A 13,385-nucleotide genomic window follows, 5' to 3' on the forward strand; every position below is an offset into this window, starting at 1 on the left:
GCTGAGAACCATTCAGGTTCTGAGCCGATCGGTCAAAATTATGTGCAGGAACCAGAACGGAGCTGGTTCCATGTTGATGGCTAAGGAGTAACTGTTACTAAGTCATCCATTGGTAGATGGCCTTATGGTTTGGGATGTTTAGTTAATAGGCCCAGTTATAGTATATAAATGATTGAGAGAAACCGTTAATGGTCAGATCCCCCTGTCATTTTCATTGAGGGCTCTCCAGCTCTTGATAAATAGCAGCCCAGATTTGGATTTGTTTTGGTCTAAAGTACCAAAGTCAGAGGTCATCCTCACTGTACAATTTTCCTGCCAATGTTTCCAGATATTCGTCCCCGTTTATTTTCTCCTCAGCTCCACTAACAGCTCGCAGGGTTAAAGAAACAGCATGGAGGAGAGCAATGAGTCCACGGGCCCTCAGATGGATTATGTGCTGGGAGGTAAGCAACACAAGACATGTTGTTTGGTTCAGGGGTCAGAGTACTACAAGGGGAACAGCAACTGAGCTTGTGTTTACTCAGGCGCTGAGCCTCCAATCATCTACTTTTCTCTGAGGAAATAAGGCTGGAATTAGTGGCGGAGGCTTGGTTCATTAAAATTCCCCTCCAACATGTTTTAGGACATATAAATATACTGCTTTGAATAATAATTTGTGTCTGGAATGGCTTTCAAAAAAGAAAATCAAATAATGAGTTACAAACTCTTAAATCTATTCAGCTCCTTCTTCTTTGAATAGTCTATTCTTTGTGTTTTTGCACTGGAGGCAAGTTTTCACATCTCACTTGGCTTTGTTGCTAGAGCTGAGTATCATTACAATATCAGTACCCTTTAAGTGATACCAGTATCAGTATAGTATTCTTTTTTCCTACTTCATACCCATCATGTATATGGGAGCAAAAATGCCACCAGACACCATGGGCATGTACAACCATACCTTTGAACATTTTGGTTGCATCTACACACGCTGAACAGCCAAATCTGTCAAATACACAACATTTGACTTCACCACACCACAGACTGTATGGGTTGTGGCTGCCACAACAGTGGGCTATCATATGTCGCAATAAATCAAAGAACACTCGCAGTGATTGGCTGTGAGCAAAACCATATGATTTTTTTTTTTTTTTCTAGACATGGGTACAAAAAGAATCAAAAACAGTTATCAATTGATTGAAAATGACCACAGAGACACAAATTGATGAAAAAACACCACAAAATTACCTTAAAAAAAACACTACAAAAAAACAAAATATGACTACAAAGACACAACATGACCCCCCTAAAAAGACACAATTACAGCAAAATAATATGACTACAAATACACACTACAGAGACACAAACAACCGAAAAACACCACAAAATGACCTCAAAAAGACACAAAATAACAACAAAAGGGGCAAAACAAAGAGACACAAAATGAATACAACAAAAAAGAGGCTATGTCACCGAAAAGTCTTTGTGTTTCCAGTCCAGTGCAGGAGAGATGCTGCCCCTGCGTAAAGACGTAAAAGGAGAGGGCCGTAGGTTCACTGTTTTCCATTTAGAGACGTGAGAGTTTTCTTAAAAATTCTAGGTAACACACCATGACTAACTGATTGACAAGTGGTCATTATTTGGAAGAAGTATTTATTTTAACTGAGATTTAAGGTGATAACAGAGATAATAATAATAATAATAATGATAACAATAATAATAATAATAATAAAAATAATAATAATACATTTTATTTGGAGGCGCCTTTCAAGTCACCCAAGGTCACCTTACAGAGCATAGATACTTTCCCCCTTCAGTGGATGAACATGGAAACAATCTTCTTGTGTAGAACTCTGCCCATACATGATTCTGCACAGTGAGGGCCAAACATTAACAAGAAACTAGAATTACTGCTCTATGGTTGTATGCCTCCATGAACCCATTGAATTGCAATTACAGTTTACATCCATGTCTGTGGAAACTTGGATGCTCACACACTTTATCCCCCCAGCAGCAGAGAAGATCTATACAATCAGCACAGTTTCAAGGTGGACAACCTAGAGTCACCAATTCAGTATCTGACCAAATGTCTCCCCTTCTGTTCCTGAGATATGATGTTGAATAATGGCCAGAAAAGTCTTTTTGCAGAACATTATGATGTCACAATGAAGCTGACCTTTTGTATGTAAAATGTCTTCACCTCATTATTTTAGACATTTGTCATAATTAGTTTTACATTATTGAGTTATGGCCAAAAAGATATTTTGTGAGGTCACACTTACCTTCAACCACAAAATTCTAATCAGTTTATTCTTCAGTCCAAGTGGATGTCTGTCACAAATTTGTGAAAGTTCCCTCAAGACCTTCTTGAGATACCATGTTAACGAGTATGAGACAGATGTAAGATCCCAGTGGCCTTTAACCAACAAATCTTGATCCGTTGAGTCCAAGTGGATGTTTGGTCTAAATTTGAGGAAACTCCCTTAAGGTGTTCTTGACATACTACATTAACAAGAATGTGATGGACGAGGTCACTGTGACCTTGACCTTTGACCACCAAATTGTTACAAGTTCATTGTTGAGTGAACGTTTGTGCCAAATTTAAGGGAATTTTCTCAAGGCCTTCTTGAGATATCGCATTCACGAGAATAAGACGGACACAAAGTCACAGTGACCTTTAACCACCCAATTCTGATCAGTTCATCCTCAATGTTTGTGCTAAATTCAAGGAAACTTCTTTAAGGTGTTCTTGAGGTACTGTAATCACGAGAATGATGAAGACATATGAAGACATAGTGACCTTGATCTTTGACCACTAAATTCTAATCAGTTCATCCTTGAGTCCAAGCGGATGTTTGTGTCAAATTTGAAGTCCCCTCAAGATGTCCTTGAGATATTGTGTTGAAAAATATGTTGATATGAAAGTTAAGCAATTGCATACTAATATAATTTGATTTATTTTGCAGTTATCATTACTAATTATCCAATGTACACAATATAAACTGGTACAGTGTACACTTTAAATTAACAACAATCCTGTTTTAATATTTTGTATCTATACATGCTCATTTGAGTCATTGTTCTTCAAAATGATTGTCCTTTAAAAAAGACATACACAGCTTTAATGTGAAGTACATTGATTGTACGGAACAAGAAAAATGAATTGTGAGAAAACCTACTCAAGTTTATAAACATCACTATGAAGCCTCAAATTATTTTCAATTACTTTTGCGAGGGGGGGCAGCATTTGAATCAGGGTGGCTGTGACCCCGCCACCCCTGGAAACACTGCGCTACAGCATCCTTTGGAAAATGGGCTGTAGTAATGTCACAAGATATGTAGTGAATGGGCTAACCTCTGACCTCAGTAAACTGCTAAATGTTGGTGCAAACTACACTGCAAAATTAACTCACACATTCAATATAAATACATGTTTTATTGGTTTTAACTGCAATCTGTCATTACAAAATAAACCATGAACAAAACCACTGTAGTAACAGCAACAGCTGCTGGAGAATACATTCAACAGTTGCTTCTCATGTGTCAATCCTGTTAACCTCTAACCTACAGGAATACATTTAAGGCTTTTATCTGCTCTCTTATAGAAAAATATGAAGGCACAACATGTGGGACACCTGGAATGTATTTATAGGCACTTTCATGGGCAAAAGTGGTTAAAAAATAACCTTTACATCATCATCACCATCGTGATGACTCAAAGTGCTAATAAGTCTGTGCGTGATACCATGGGACAGGCATGCTTCCATCGCCTTGTCAAAATAAGAGCTTTAAATGCTTTAGTCACAGGGTTAAACTGATTCAGTGATACTAATAATCAAATCATCCTAATAGAGGACACTGATGGGACTGTTCCAGAGCCAGTTTATATTCGAGAGAATAAAGATGCTGCTCAGAACTGCAGCAGGGATGAGAGGCCTGAACACAGTGGAAGCTCTGGTTACTGCGCGGCACTTCAGTCTGGAAATTTAACATTTAGCAAGATGCAGGTGGGAGCTGTAAACAGGGTTCCAACACACAACAGACTCAGCATTCAAACAAATTCAATAGATAAGTATTAATAGTCACATTTGAATATTGTGCTCAGGACTGGGCAATATATCAACATGGTGATGAGACTCGATATGCTTGTAGATTTTGGATATGTGTTGTGTTGTCTTTTCCTGTTTTTAAAGGCTGCGTTACAGTAAAGTGATGTCATTTTCAGAACTTGCCCAACTGTTGTAGCTGTTCTATTATTTGTCTTCACCCACTTAGTAATCATATCCACATTACTGATGATTATTTATAAAAAAAACAAAAAATATCTGAGTAAATATTTTGTGAAAGCACCAGTAGTTAACCCTACAATATCATCGTAATATCATTATCAACGTATTTGGTCAAAGTTATTGTGATATTTGATTTTCTCGATAACGCCCAGCCCTAATTGTGCTGTGCAATATTATTTTTGCAGATGGTTCTAGAATGACACAAGATGGAGGTCTAAAACCACTAAATGTATTGTTTTATGTATCTGAGAAATACAAACATATTTTCTCCAAACATTTTAGTGCAATCCAAACATGGTTGAAAGGTTCGGAAAAAGAGTTTGTGTCACAACTATTTGTGTTAACAGATCAACAGTTTGTGTGTTAATGTGTAATCTGTAAATATAAAACACCTTCTACAAATACAAAGATTTGCAAATTTTAAAAAATATTTTGCAAATATAAAACAGATCTAATTTCACTTGTCAATTAAACATGGGGTTTATATACATTCGTTGTGAATTTCACACTTTAGGCATGAGCTGCTCTTGCAAAAACGGAAACAATGTGTAGAAAGAAAGAAACGGCTTCAGAAACAGACACACCGGCTATCATCTCTGGAGCCGCCAACACCCAACAGCCGCATGCAGAACCCTGTTAACCCAGCACCACCTGCACCCTGAGTGTATTCACACTTTATCCACACCCTTAACAACTATATGCCACTAGCTTAGTTACCTGATTAGTTTGCTAATACTGTATTAGCTTTTAACATCATTTGAACTTGATTATGGCAGCTGCATAACCTCAACCCCCCCCCCCCCCCCCACCCCCAAACGACAATTTGTCTCTAACATGCACAGGGGCATCGACTCTGATGCCTCCAGTGCATTTGTGCCTTCAGACTGCGACAGAGAAGCTCGACCTGCAGTCCAACACATGGGAGGACAATAAATAAACCTTTGTGTTTTAAATTAAGATTTCAAAATAAATCAAATGTTACAAAACATGTCATTGCAGTGTAATATATTAACTGTGGAAAAAAAAATAATAACACAAACAGGTCTTCACAATCTTGCGATTAATACGGAAGATCATAATTTCACATAAAAGAAAAATATATATTCTATTGTTTCATTAACCAGATAAATACAAAATAAAAATGCTTAAGATCAGCAATAAATACATTTTGATAAATAAGCAATGACTGCCAAAGCCCTTACTGACAAGGCTTTGGGGGGGAAAAACTAGACAATAATAATAATAATAATAATAATAATAATAACAACAATAATAACATAATAATAATAATAATAATAATAATGATAATAATGATGAACATGGTGGAATTAACAGGAGCGCATTTGATTTCAGACAGCTGACTGAGAGAACTGATATATGGGGGGCTGGACAGGCTCAGCTGCTGACCAACATGATCAAACGATCAAAACATTTTAGCAGAGTTTGAATTCTTAAGACAAACGTGACCAGTTAATACAAGGAGCCTGCCACCTGCTGTAAATGCTGTCTGCTGGCAGTCTGTTCAAGGGTCAGTTCACCCAAATCTTAAAAAACAAAACAAATACTTTATTTTAACAGTTAAACCCCTACAGTGTAGAGTCTCTGTTAAGGTGTGTTCACACTGAAACATGAAGCAAGTAATTTCAACAGCCAGATTACAAAGTGATTGCAAAGATGCAAAATTTGCACTATTCACACGAGTTGAAATTTTTGACTTGAGTGAGAAATCTGTGGGACGCTGTGTTGTAAAAACCTATTAGCACTGAAGTCTAGTTGAGATTCACCTGACGTTACAGAGAATCAGAAATGGAGGACAAATGTATTGTTGCCGTCTGCAAGCACAGGAGCTCTGCCACTGAACGTTTATACTGTACAGATACAGAACAAAAAGGGACAGGGCTCAGAGATTATTGAGCAAAGACGTTATGTTACACAGTAAGATCTGAAAATATGTATTTGTGACTAGTGTAAGCTATTTCGTTGAGCTGCCTCTAAGAATAACACTTCTAGTGATTTAAGGCGGTCTGCTACTGTGCAAACTAAACAGAAAAAGTAAAGCAGTAATTTGCTGCCATGACAATATGAAAAACAATTAAGAGTGTTATCATCTTGGTTCATGCTGGTTCAGGGCCCTGAGCCTCCTTGTTTACCGTGCTAACATCACTTGATTCCAGCTATCGGTTGTACTTAACTATGAAACTAGTTAGCATTTAGCTGCCTTCCCCAGTTAGTTAGCACAACTGTTAGCGCAGCGATTAATAGTAAATATTGTTGCAAAATACACCAAAAAACATTCCAGCATCCACATTGGGGTGAGCAACGCGAGGCGAAAATCCACTTCACGTGGGTGTGATCAAACCATTACTCTGTTACTCCAGAGAGCTCAGCGGGAATAGCTGTTATTGGAACGACTTCGTACAAAATGAACAGTCTGGGTGAAAACTGTCTCCAGTGACTTTTGTGGACAATAGAATAACACGGAGACCGCGCTGGGAAAGATGTTGCTCTTTAAATTAATGTAAATGGAACTCTTTAATACTGTGAGCACACTTCACCCATCTCCAAACGTACTAGGATGGAGACAGAAATCTCCAAACAAATAATCAACACTACCTGCACAGCCAGAGACCAAATCACTATGACGTCACACTAACAACAACGACGACAACTATCAATCTGAATTGCTGACATATGTGAAAACTGGAAACTTGTTTATTTCTATTGTCAATTTTGGCCATAACTGTAACGTTTAAACATACATAGTTAAACACGGTGGTCTGAACTATCTGACTTTTTTTTTTTTTGCTTTGCTAGGCTGAGCAGTGTACTGCTGTGGATGGGGGCTGCAGAAAAATGTGTCTTAGCCACCTAAAAAAGAAAAAAAAGTTGAGTATTAGTTTAAGTGTGCACTTTACTTAAAATTGTTTCAACTCTTTACTACACACTAAGCAGTCAAGGCAGCATTAGACCAGCAACTCTTGTGTTCTGCAAAGTAAAATGACTATGGAGTCTGATGGCAAGGTAAAGCTCTCTTTAGGTGGCTAAAAACTAACCCGAGTTACCGTTTGCTCAGCGCTGTTTGCTTTTATGTACTTGACACAGGGGTTTTCTACCCAGAAGTTATTGTAAACAAACATGGTGATTTGGTCTGTACAGGTATGCCACTAATGATAAGTGAGAGAATCCATTTTCTGGTAATTTGTCTGAAATGACCCTTTAACTCAACCTCCAACTTCAGAAATCATTTTAAATCCCATTAAAAGATTCATCCCAATGCTGGCTGTTTTTAAAGAGTGAGTCTCTGGTGAGCAAACAGAGAATGATAACTGACCACCAGCTCTATATTACAAGGCACATAGCACCAGCACTCCAGGCTGACTGAAGGAAAGCAATCTGTCAGTGTGACAAGCCAAAGGAAAAGGAAACTGGGCATGATTACTGTTGGCTTCGCATGACTAGTATTTGTGACTAGTGTAAGCTAGGCAAGGCACTTTTAGAATCTTTCCCACTTCCTCTTGTTGATTTTGCGGTGCTGATCTGAGCTGAACACTGAGTTGTCACAAGCCACTTGGAGATATCAAGGTTGTGGCACAGGCAATTATAATAATAATAATAATAATAATAATAATAATGGCTGTGTAAAGATACACAACACTGCAACACACATTGTACAGCACAGAGACACCCTGTACTGAACACACACACACACACACACACTGACCCCACTGCCACTCCTACGGCCCATATTAAACTACTTTATAATGGGATCTCTGAGCTACTTTTCACATTCATTCCACCATGGCACCAGTGCAGGGCTAAGCTAATAAGATTCTGCTTTACCAACTGTTCAGAATATTGGAAGAGACTTGATCTGGATTTCTGATGTGACTCGCTGGATAAAACAATCCACAGAGCTGCCTGCTTCTTCTGTAAACAGGGCTGAGAGGAGGAGAGGGGAGTTAGGGAGGTGAATGGTCTCCATCTTCCTCTCTCCCTCCCTTTCCTTTACTCCCATCTCAGCTCAGGGATGCAGACGCCTTAATCATCAGAGACAGAGAGCCTGCTGAAAATAGGAAGGCGACGGGAGGCATCCAGGAGCGGGGACTCAGACCCGCTCTGGCTGCCCAAGCTGCTCTGGTAGCCCTCCTGGTCAGACAGAGAGTCCGGGGGGCTGGGGGAGCTCTCTGACGCAGGTTGGAAAAGGCAGGGGGTAGTTGGGGAAGGTGGGGTCAGACCCTGATGCTCAGACATGGGTGGGGGCCCTGAGCTGGGGCCAAACAGGCTGGCAAGCTCCTGGCTGGAGTAAGCAAATGGGTTGCTCTGCCACTCTGTCAGGTCTTCGTTGGAGAACATGGGTGGGGGTGTGACGGAGGTGGGGCTGTCCTGCTGGCCGCTGGAGCTAGGGAAGCCTGCAAAGCTGAAGCTGTGCTGCAGCCGAGGGCGCTCCATCTTGTTGAAGGCGGAGAGGGGAGGGGGGCCGCGGCGCTCCTCTGCATTGTGGATGAAGTGGCACCGGGGGCCATATGGGCAGAAGCCGATGGTATGGAAGGTGCGGCACAGCTCCGTCTTGTACTTTGGGTGACGGCTCAGGCTGCGCAGCTCGTGCATGCCGTGGGCGAACTGGCACTTGTCGCCATACTTACAGGTTCCGTTCTCCTCAAAGGGCCGGCACAGCTCCGTCTTATAGCGGCTCGAGTTGACTTGGCCACTTCCGCCCATGCACACCTGAGTGCTAGACCACAGCCTGTCCCCCAGCTCAGAGTAGGAGCGCCCACGGAAATGGTTCTCCTTGTTGTTGCTGCAGCCGCTACCCACCAACACCGAGGGATCCCTTTTAAGGTTGTTGACAAACTGGTTCTGGCTGAACTTTGCACTGGGGAGGCTGACTGAGTGACGGCGTTGGAACAGGCCTCCTGCAGAGGGGGCCCCCACTGCCTTCCTGTCCAGCAGGGACCCAGCGGGGGTGCAGGGGGAGAGGTTGGCACTGGGGCATGGGACAGACGTCAGCTGGGGTCCACCAAGACTGTTGTTGTTGCTGCTGTAGTTGAACATCTTACTGTTCTGTAAAGCGAAAGAAAAGAAATTAGAAAGCAGTCGAAGTTACCACAAACTTGGCTAGGAACAGAGACCTGCTTTAAACTGAGACTGGTTCCAGGTTAATAAAAGCAGGGATTTACTAAGAAACATGAATTTTAATCTTACTTCCTAAAAGCTATGTTTGGACCTAATGTACTTCTGTTTACATCAGCACAGCTCACATGTGTGGTATCTTACATGACAAAGCATTTCATGCAGGCTGCAATACAAATGTGTTTTTATTATATCGACACAACTTCAGCATTAGCTAGTGCTTCAGCTTCCTAAACAATCAAAGTTAAACTGACAGCTTCAAAAGGGCTTGATGGAGAATATGTTTATATTTCTTTATGTCACCTTTGAGCCAAAGTCATATGACAAATATCTGCTAATGGCTGTGTAAATCTGCTAGGAATTAAAGGAATAGAGGTGTGGCTGTAAGAGGTACTTATCCATTGTTGGCCTATTAAATGCAGTCTGTCAGCACGCCAAAGTTTGGAGAAGCTGGCAGTAGACTGACACAGAAGCCAAGCAATGTACTGCTGTAGAGGGGTCAGCAACAAAGCATATTTTAGCCACCACAAAAAATTAATATCAGCTTAAGTACTTAGAATATTTTCACTGCTTGACCTTGCTGTCAGACAGTGATTTCCAACAAGAAAATTAAGCCGTTTGATTGCTCCCTTCAAAAAGTGATTTAACATCACTGGAGCACAGGACCTGCTGGTCCACTGCTGCCTTGACCAGTTAGTCTGTATTATTGTATGACCTTCGCTTTTTTTTTTTTTTTTTTTTTTATAAAAGGGGAAAAGTTAGGATTCACCAAAGTCATTTAATAACACAAACTAACCAACTAACTAATCGAGGTGAGGTAGACCAGCAGCTCCGGTGTTCAGTGAGCTAAAATTACTGTTTTTCTCAATAGTCTGGTGGCTAATATGAGACAATAGATATGGAATGGCTTCACGGTCAGGCTGTCTGGCAGAAAGCAGTGCAGCTTACACTCAAACTGATTTTTAGGTGGCTTTTTTAGGTGGCTAAAATACATTTTGCTGTTTGCGTTTTGAATGAAGTGTACGCTATATTTGGAGTATTGTCACCGCTTGGGTCACACAGTTTGCTCTTACAGAGGAGCCATTAACCGCTTCAGGTTCAACCCTATGCTCTCATCAAAACCATCAGACACGACTTACAAGTTTTTGCTAACTGAACACAGCAGCTGCTGATCTACCGCCGCCTAGCTCACATCACTCCAGTTCTGAGCTCTTTTGCTGGCTGACTGTCAGAGAATGGGCTTCAAAACACTACTGTTGGTTTACAAAGTACTGGACAGTTTGGGGCCTAGATATATTTCTGACCTTCTGCTACACCATGAACCATCAAGACCACTCAGGTCTTCTGGGACAGGTCTGCTTTGAGTCCCCAGAGTCAAGATTAAATATGAGGCAGCGTCTAGTTTTTATGCACCACATATCTGAAACAAACTCCCTGAAAACTGCAGGTCTGCACCATCTCTCACTTCTTTTAAATCAAGGCTGAAGACTTTTCTGTTTGCTGCTGGCTTTTATTCAATCAAATATTTTTTTTCAGTTCTTGCACTGCACTGTAATTGTTATTACTGAAATACTTTTGACTTTAACTGCACTGTAACATTATTTAACTCCATTTTAAATAATGTTTTTATCTTTGCATCTCTTGACTGCACTTTTGTTATTTTTAAATGGGGATTCTTTTAATTGTTAATGCAGAACTAATTTTACCTTTTTATCTTTTTCCTCCTCTTTATTCTTTAATTATAGGGCTGTATCCTTTATTATGTTTTATTGTTCTGTAAAGCACTTTGCCCTGGTGTATGAAAACTGGTGTTGTTTTAAGTGGGATTTTTTTAGGTAGCTAAAATACCTTTTGTTGCTGACCCCTCCACAGCATTACATTGCTTGGCTTGCGTGTCACCCCTCCGGTGTGCTGACCGCCATCTACTGCAGATAATACACCAGCTATGGATAAGTACTTCATACAAACCCCCTTTAAAAATCCAAACTATCCCTTAATGAGCACTGGAAGAGGTCTAAAAGCATTGTGTAAACAGTCTTGTATTTTAAGACTACACAGATCAGCTTGTATATTTTAACTTATCACTAAAGTATCTGCATCAGTCTTTGTAAACAGAGTAGTCTGTATGACCCCAAAGTTGAGAAGCACTGCCTTAAAGCCACTTTGGGACATCTTTAATTCTATATTTACCGCATGCGTTGCACATGTGATGCCTCTTTAAAACAGCCTGCCTTACCAGCAATTTAACAGATTACCTAAGCAATCCATGTCCAGAATCGAAACTAAAAATGTACAAATCTGCACAGCAGTTTGAGGCGCACAAATTGGTTTAATAATTAGGTCTGCTCTGGGAATAACGCGCCTGCTACTCTGCAGCTATTTCATGGCCAATATTTGACTGACCTGTAACGTTAACTACACTCTACTCTGTTGGGGCACTGATATCCATGCAGAATACAAATGACAGGCAGCAGCATTAACTGTCAATCTTATGGCCTTGATAGAAAATATAAACAGGTTAATAAAGGGGTGGATGCTGAAAACGGTTTCAACAGCTCGTAAGATTCTTACACACAGCTAATTAAAATTAAAAAAAGCAGCGTTGGCTAATACGATAACGCTGTGTGTTGCAACTTCATGACATCTTCCATGACCTAACGTTACTGTTTTATAACTACGATAACACAGTGACGATGAACTAGTTAGCTTAACACAAAGTTCATACACAGACGAAAGAGGCAAAGGAAGTTAACAGTTAGCGGGAATTAACTTTTAATGGCTAACGTTACGTGCAGTTATAAACAACGCTAGCCTTCACGGTTTACACACACACACACACACACACGCACGCACGCTGGGCTTTCACATTCAACGTAGCCATTTTATTTCAGTAACAATTTACTTTCAACAGTCTACTCAGTGTGTGTGCGTCGCATTAAAATTACCTTTCGGCTAACGTTAACGTTATGCAACTTAATGCAGACAAAGTTGGCCAAAAACTTATTTCTGAATAACACAAACGCAACGTTAACTGGTTTAAGGGAGCCGAATGGTGTTTAATGATGACACAAATGTACTGTAACTTGTCAACAAGCATGTGGGTGATGCGTGATACTGTCCTAAACCGTGACATCAAACTTAACAAAAGTGGCTAGGCTAATGTTAGCATGTTTTCTCCAGAAGAAGAAAACCTCAGGCGACCGTTTTCTGCTCGGATAAGCGAAATTTACCTTGTTGGACGCTTCTCTGTAGTCGAAGAATGGAGAAATAATGGTCGCCGTCATTTTTTTTGGAAGAAATGACTGAATGAGCTGGCGATTAAAAGTGGTAGTCCCGGTTTTATGGTTCTACTGCCCCGTGGAGAGCCCCCTCTGCCTCTGCCGTGCTGTGGAGTTGCGCACTTCCTTTTCAACAGGCAGCCATAGCTGCAGCGTGGGCGGGCCTTCGCTGACACGCTGCAGAAATCAGGAGAGAACAGCGCCTCTGCAGGACAAACAGCTACCTGCCTCCTATCAAGGGAAAATATAACATTATTATGTCTTCTATCCTCAATCTGGCATTAATTAAAATAAAGTCAATTAAATATTGTTTTAAAAAAATCAAAATTACTTTTATGCGGGTGAGGGTGAGGTTTTTGGCCCGTCCCTCGCTATGATTGTTGCACCCCAGAAGGAATTTTCAAATGTAAAATGGCAAAATGTTAAAATGGTCACATTTACATATTGTTTTATGTCTGATCTTAATGTTAAACAGTGTTTTTTGTTAAAAAAAAAACAAAATACACACACACACACACACACACATATATATATATATATATACATAATATTTATCAGTTTATCAGTGTCCCCTGATTTCATGTAAATCCTGTTAACCTAACCAAAAAACCTTTGCAAAATAATGGTACATTCCAGATTTGACATGATTTACAGGAAGATGCATCATCTCTGAACTTGGATGCTAACACTTAAATGACAAGTACGTTTGTCT

At 40.3% G+C, this 13,385-nt stretch overlaps 1 protein-coding gene across 1 annotated transcript; it reads right to left on the reverse strand.

Moving 5' to 3' along the window:
- Nucleotides 1–3,392: 3,392 nt before the first annotated feature.
- On the reverse strand, nucleotides 3,393–12,791 carry LOC126398867 (mRNA decay activator protein ZFP36L1-like). Its single transcript, XM_050058511.1, has 2 exons — nucleotides 12,626–12,791; nucleotides 3,393–9,326 (listed from the first exon to the last, which is right to left on the reverse strand). The coding sequence occupies exons 1-2, from the start codon at nucleotides 12,677–12,679 to the stop codon at nucleotides 8,304–8,306; spliced, it is 1,077 nt and encodes a 358-aa protein (XP_049914468.1). The 5' UTR covers nucleotides 12,680–12,791; the 3' UTR covers nucleotides 3,393–8,303.
- Between the last annotated feature and the right edge of the window lie 594 nt (nucleotides 12,792–13,385).

The sequence above is a fragment of the Epinephelus moara genome, chromosome 12 (assembly GCF_006386435.1).
Source record: "Epinephelus moara isolate mb chromosome 12, YSFRI_EMoa_1.0, whole genome shotgun sequence".
Taxonomy (NCBI): Eukaryota; Metazoa; Chordata; class Actinopteri; order Perciformes; family Serranidae; genus Epinephelus; species Epinephelus moara.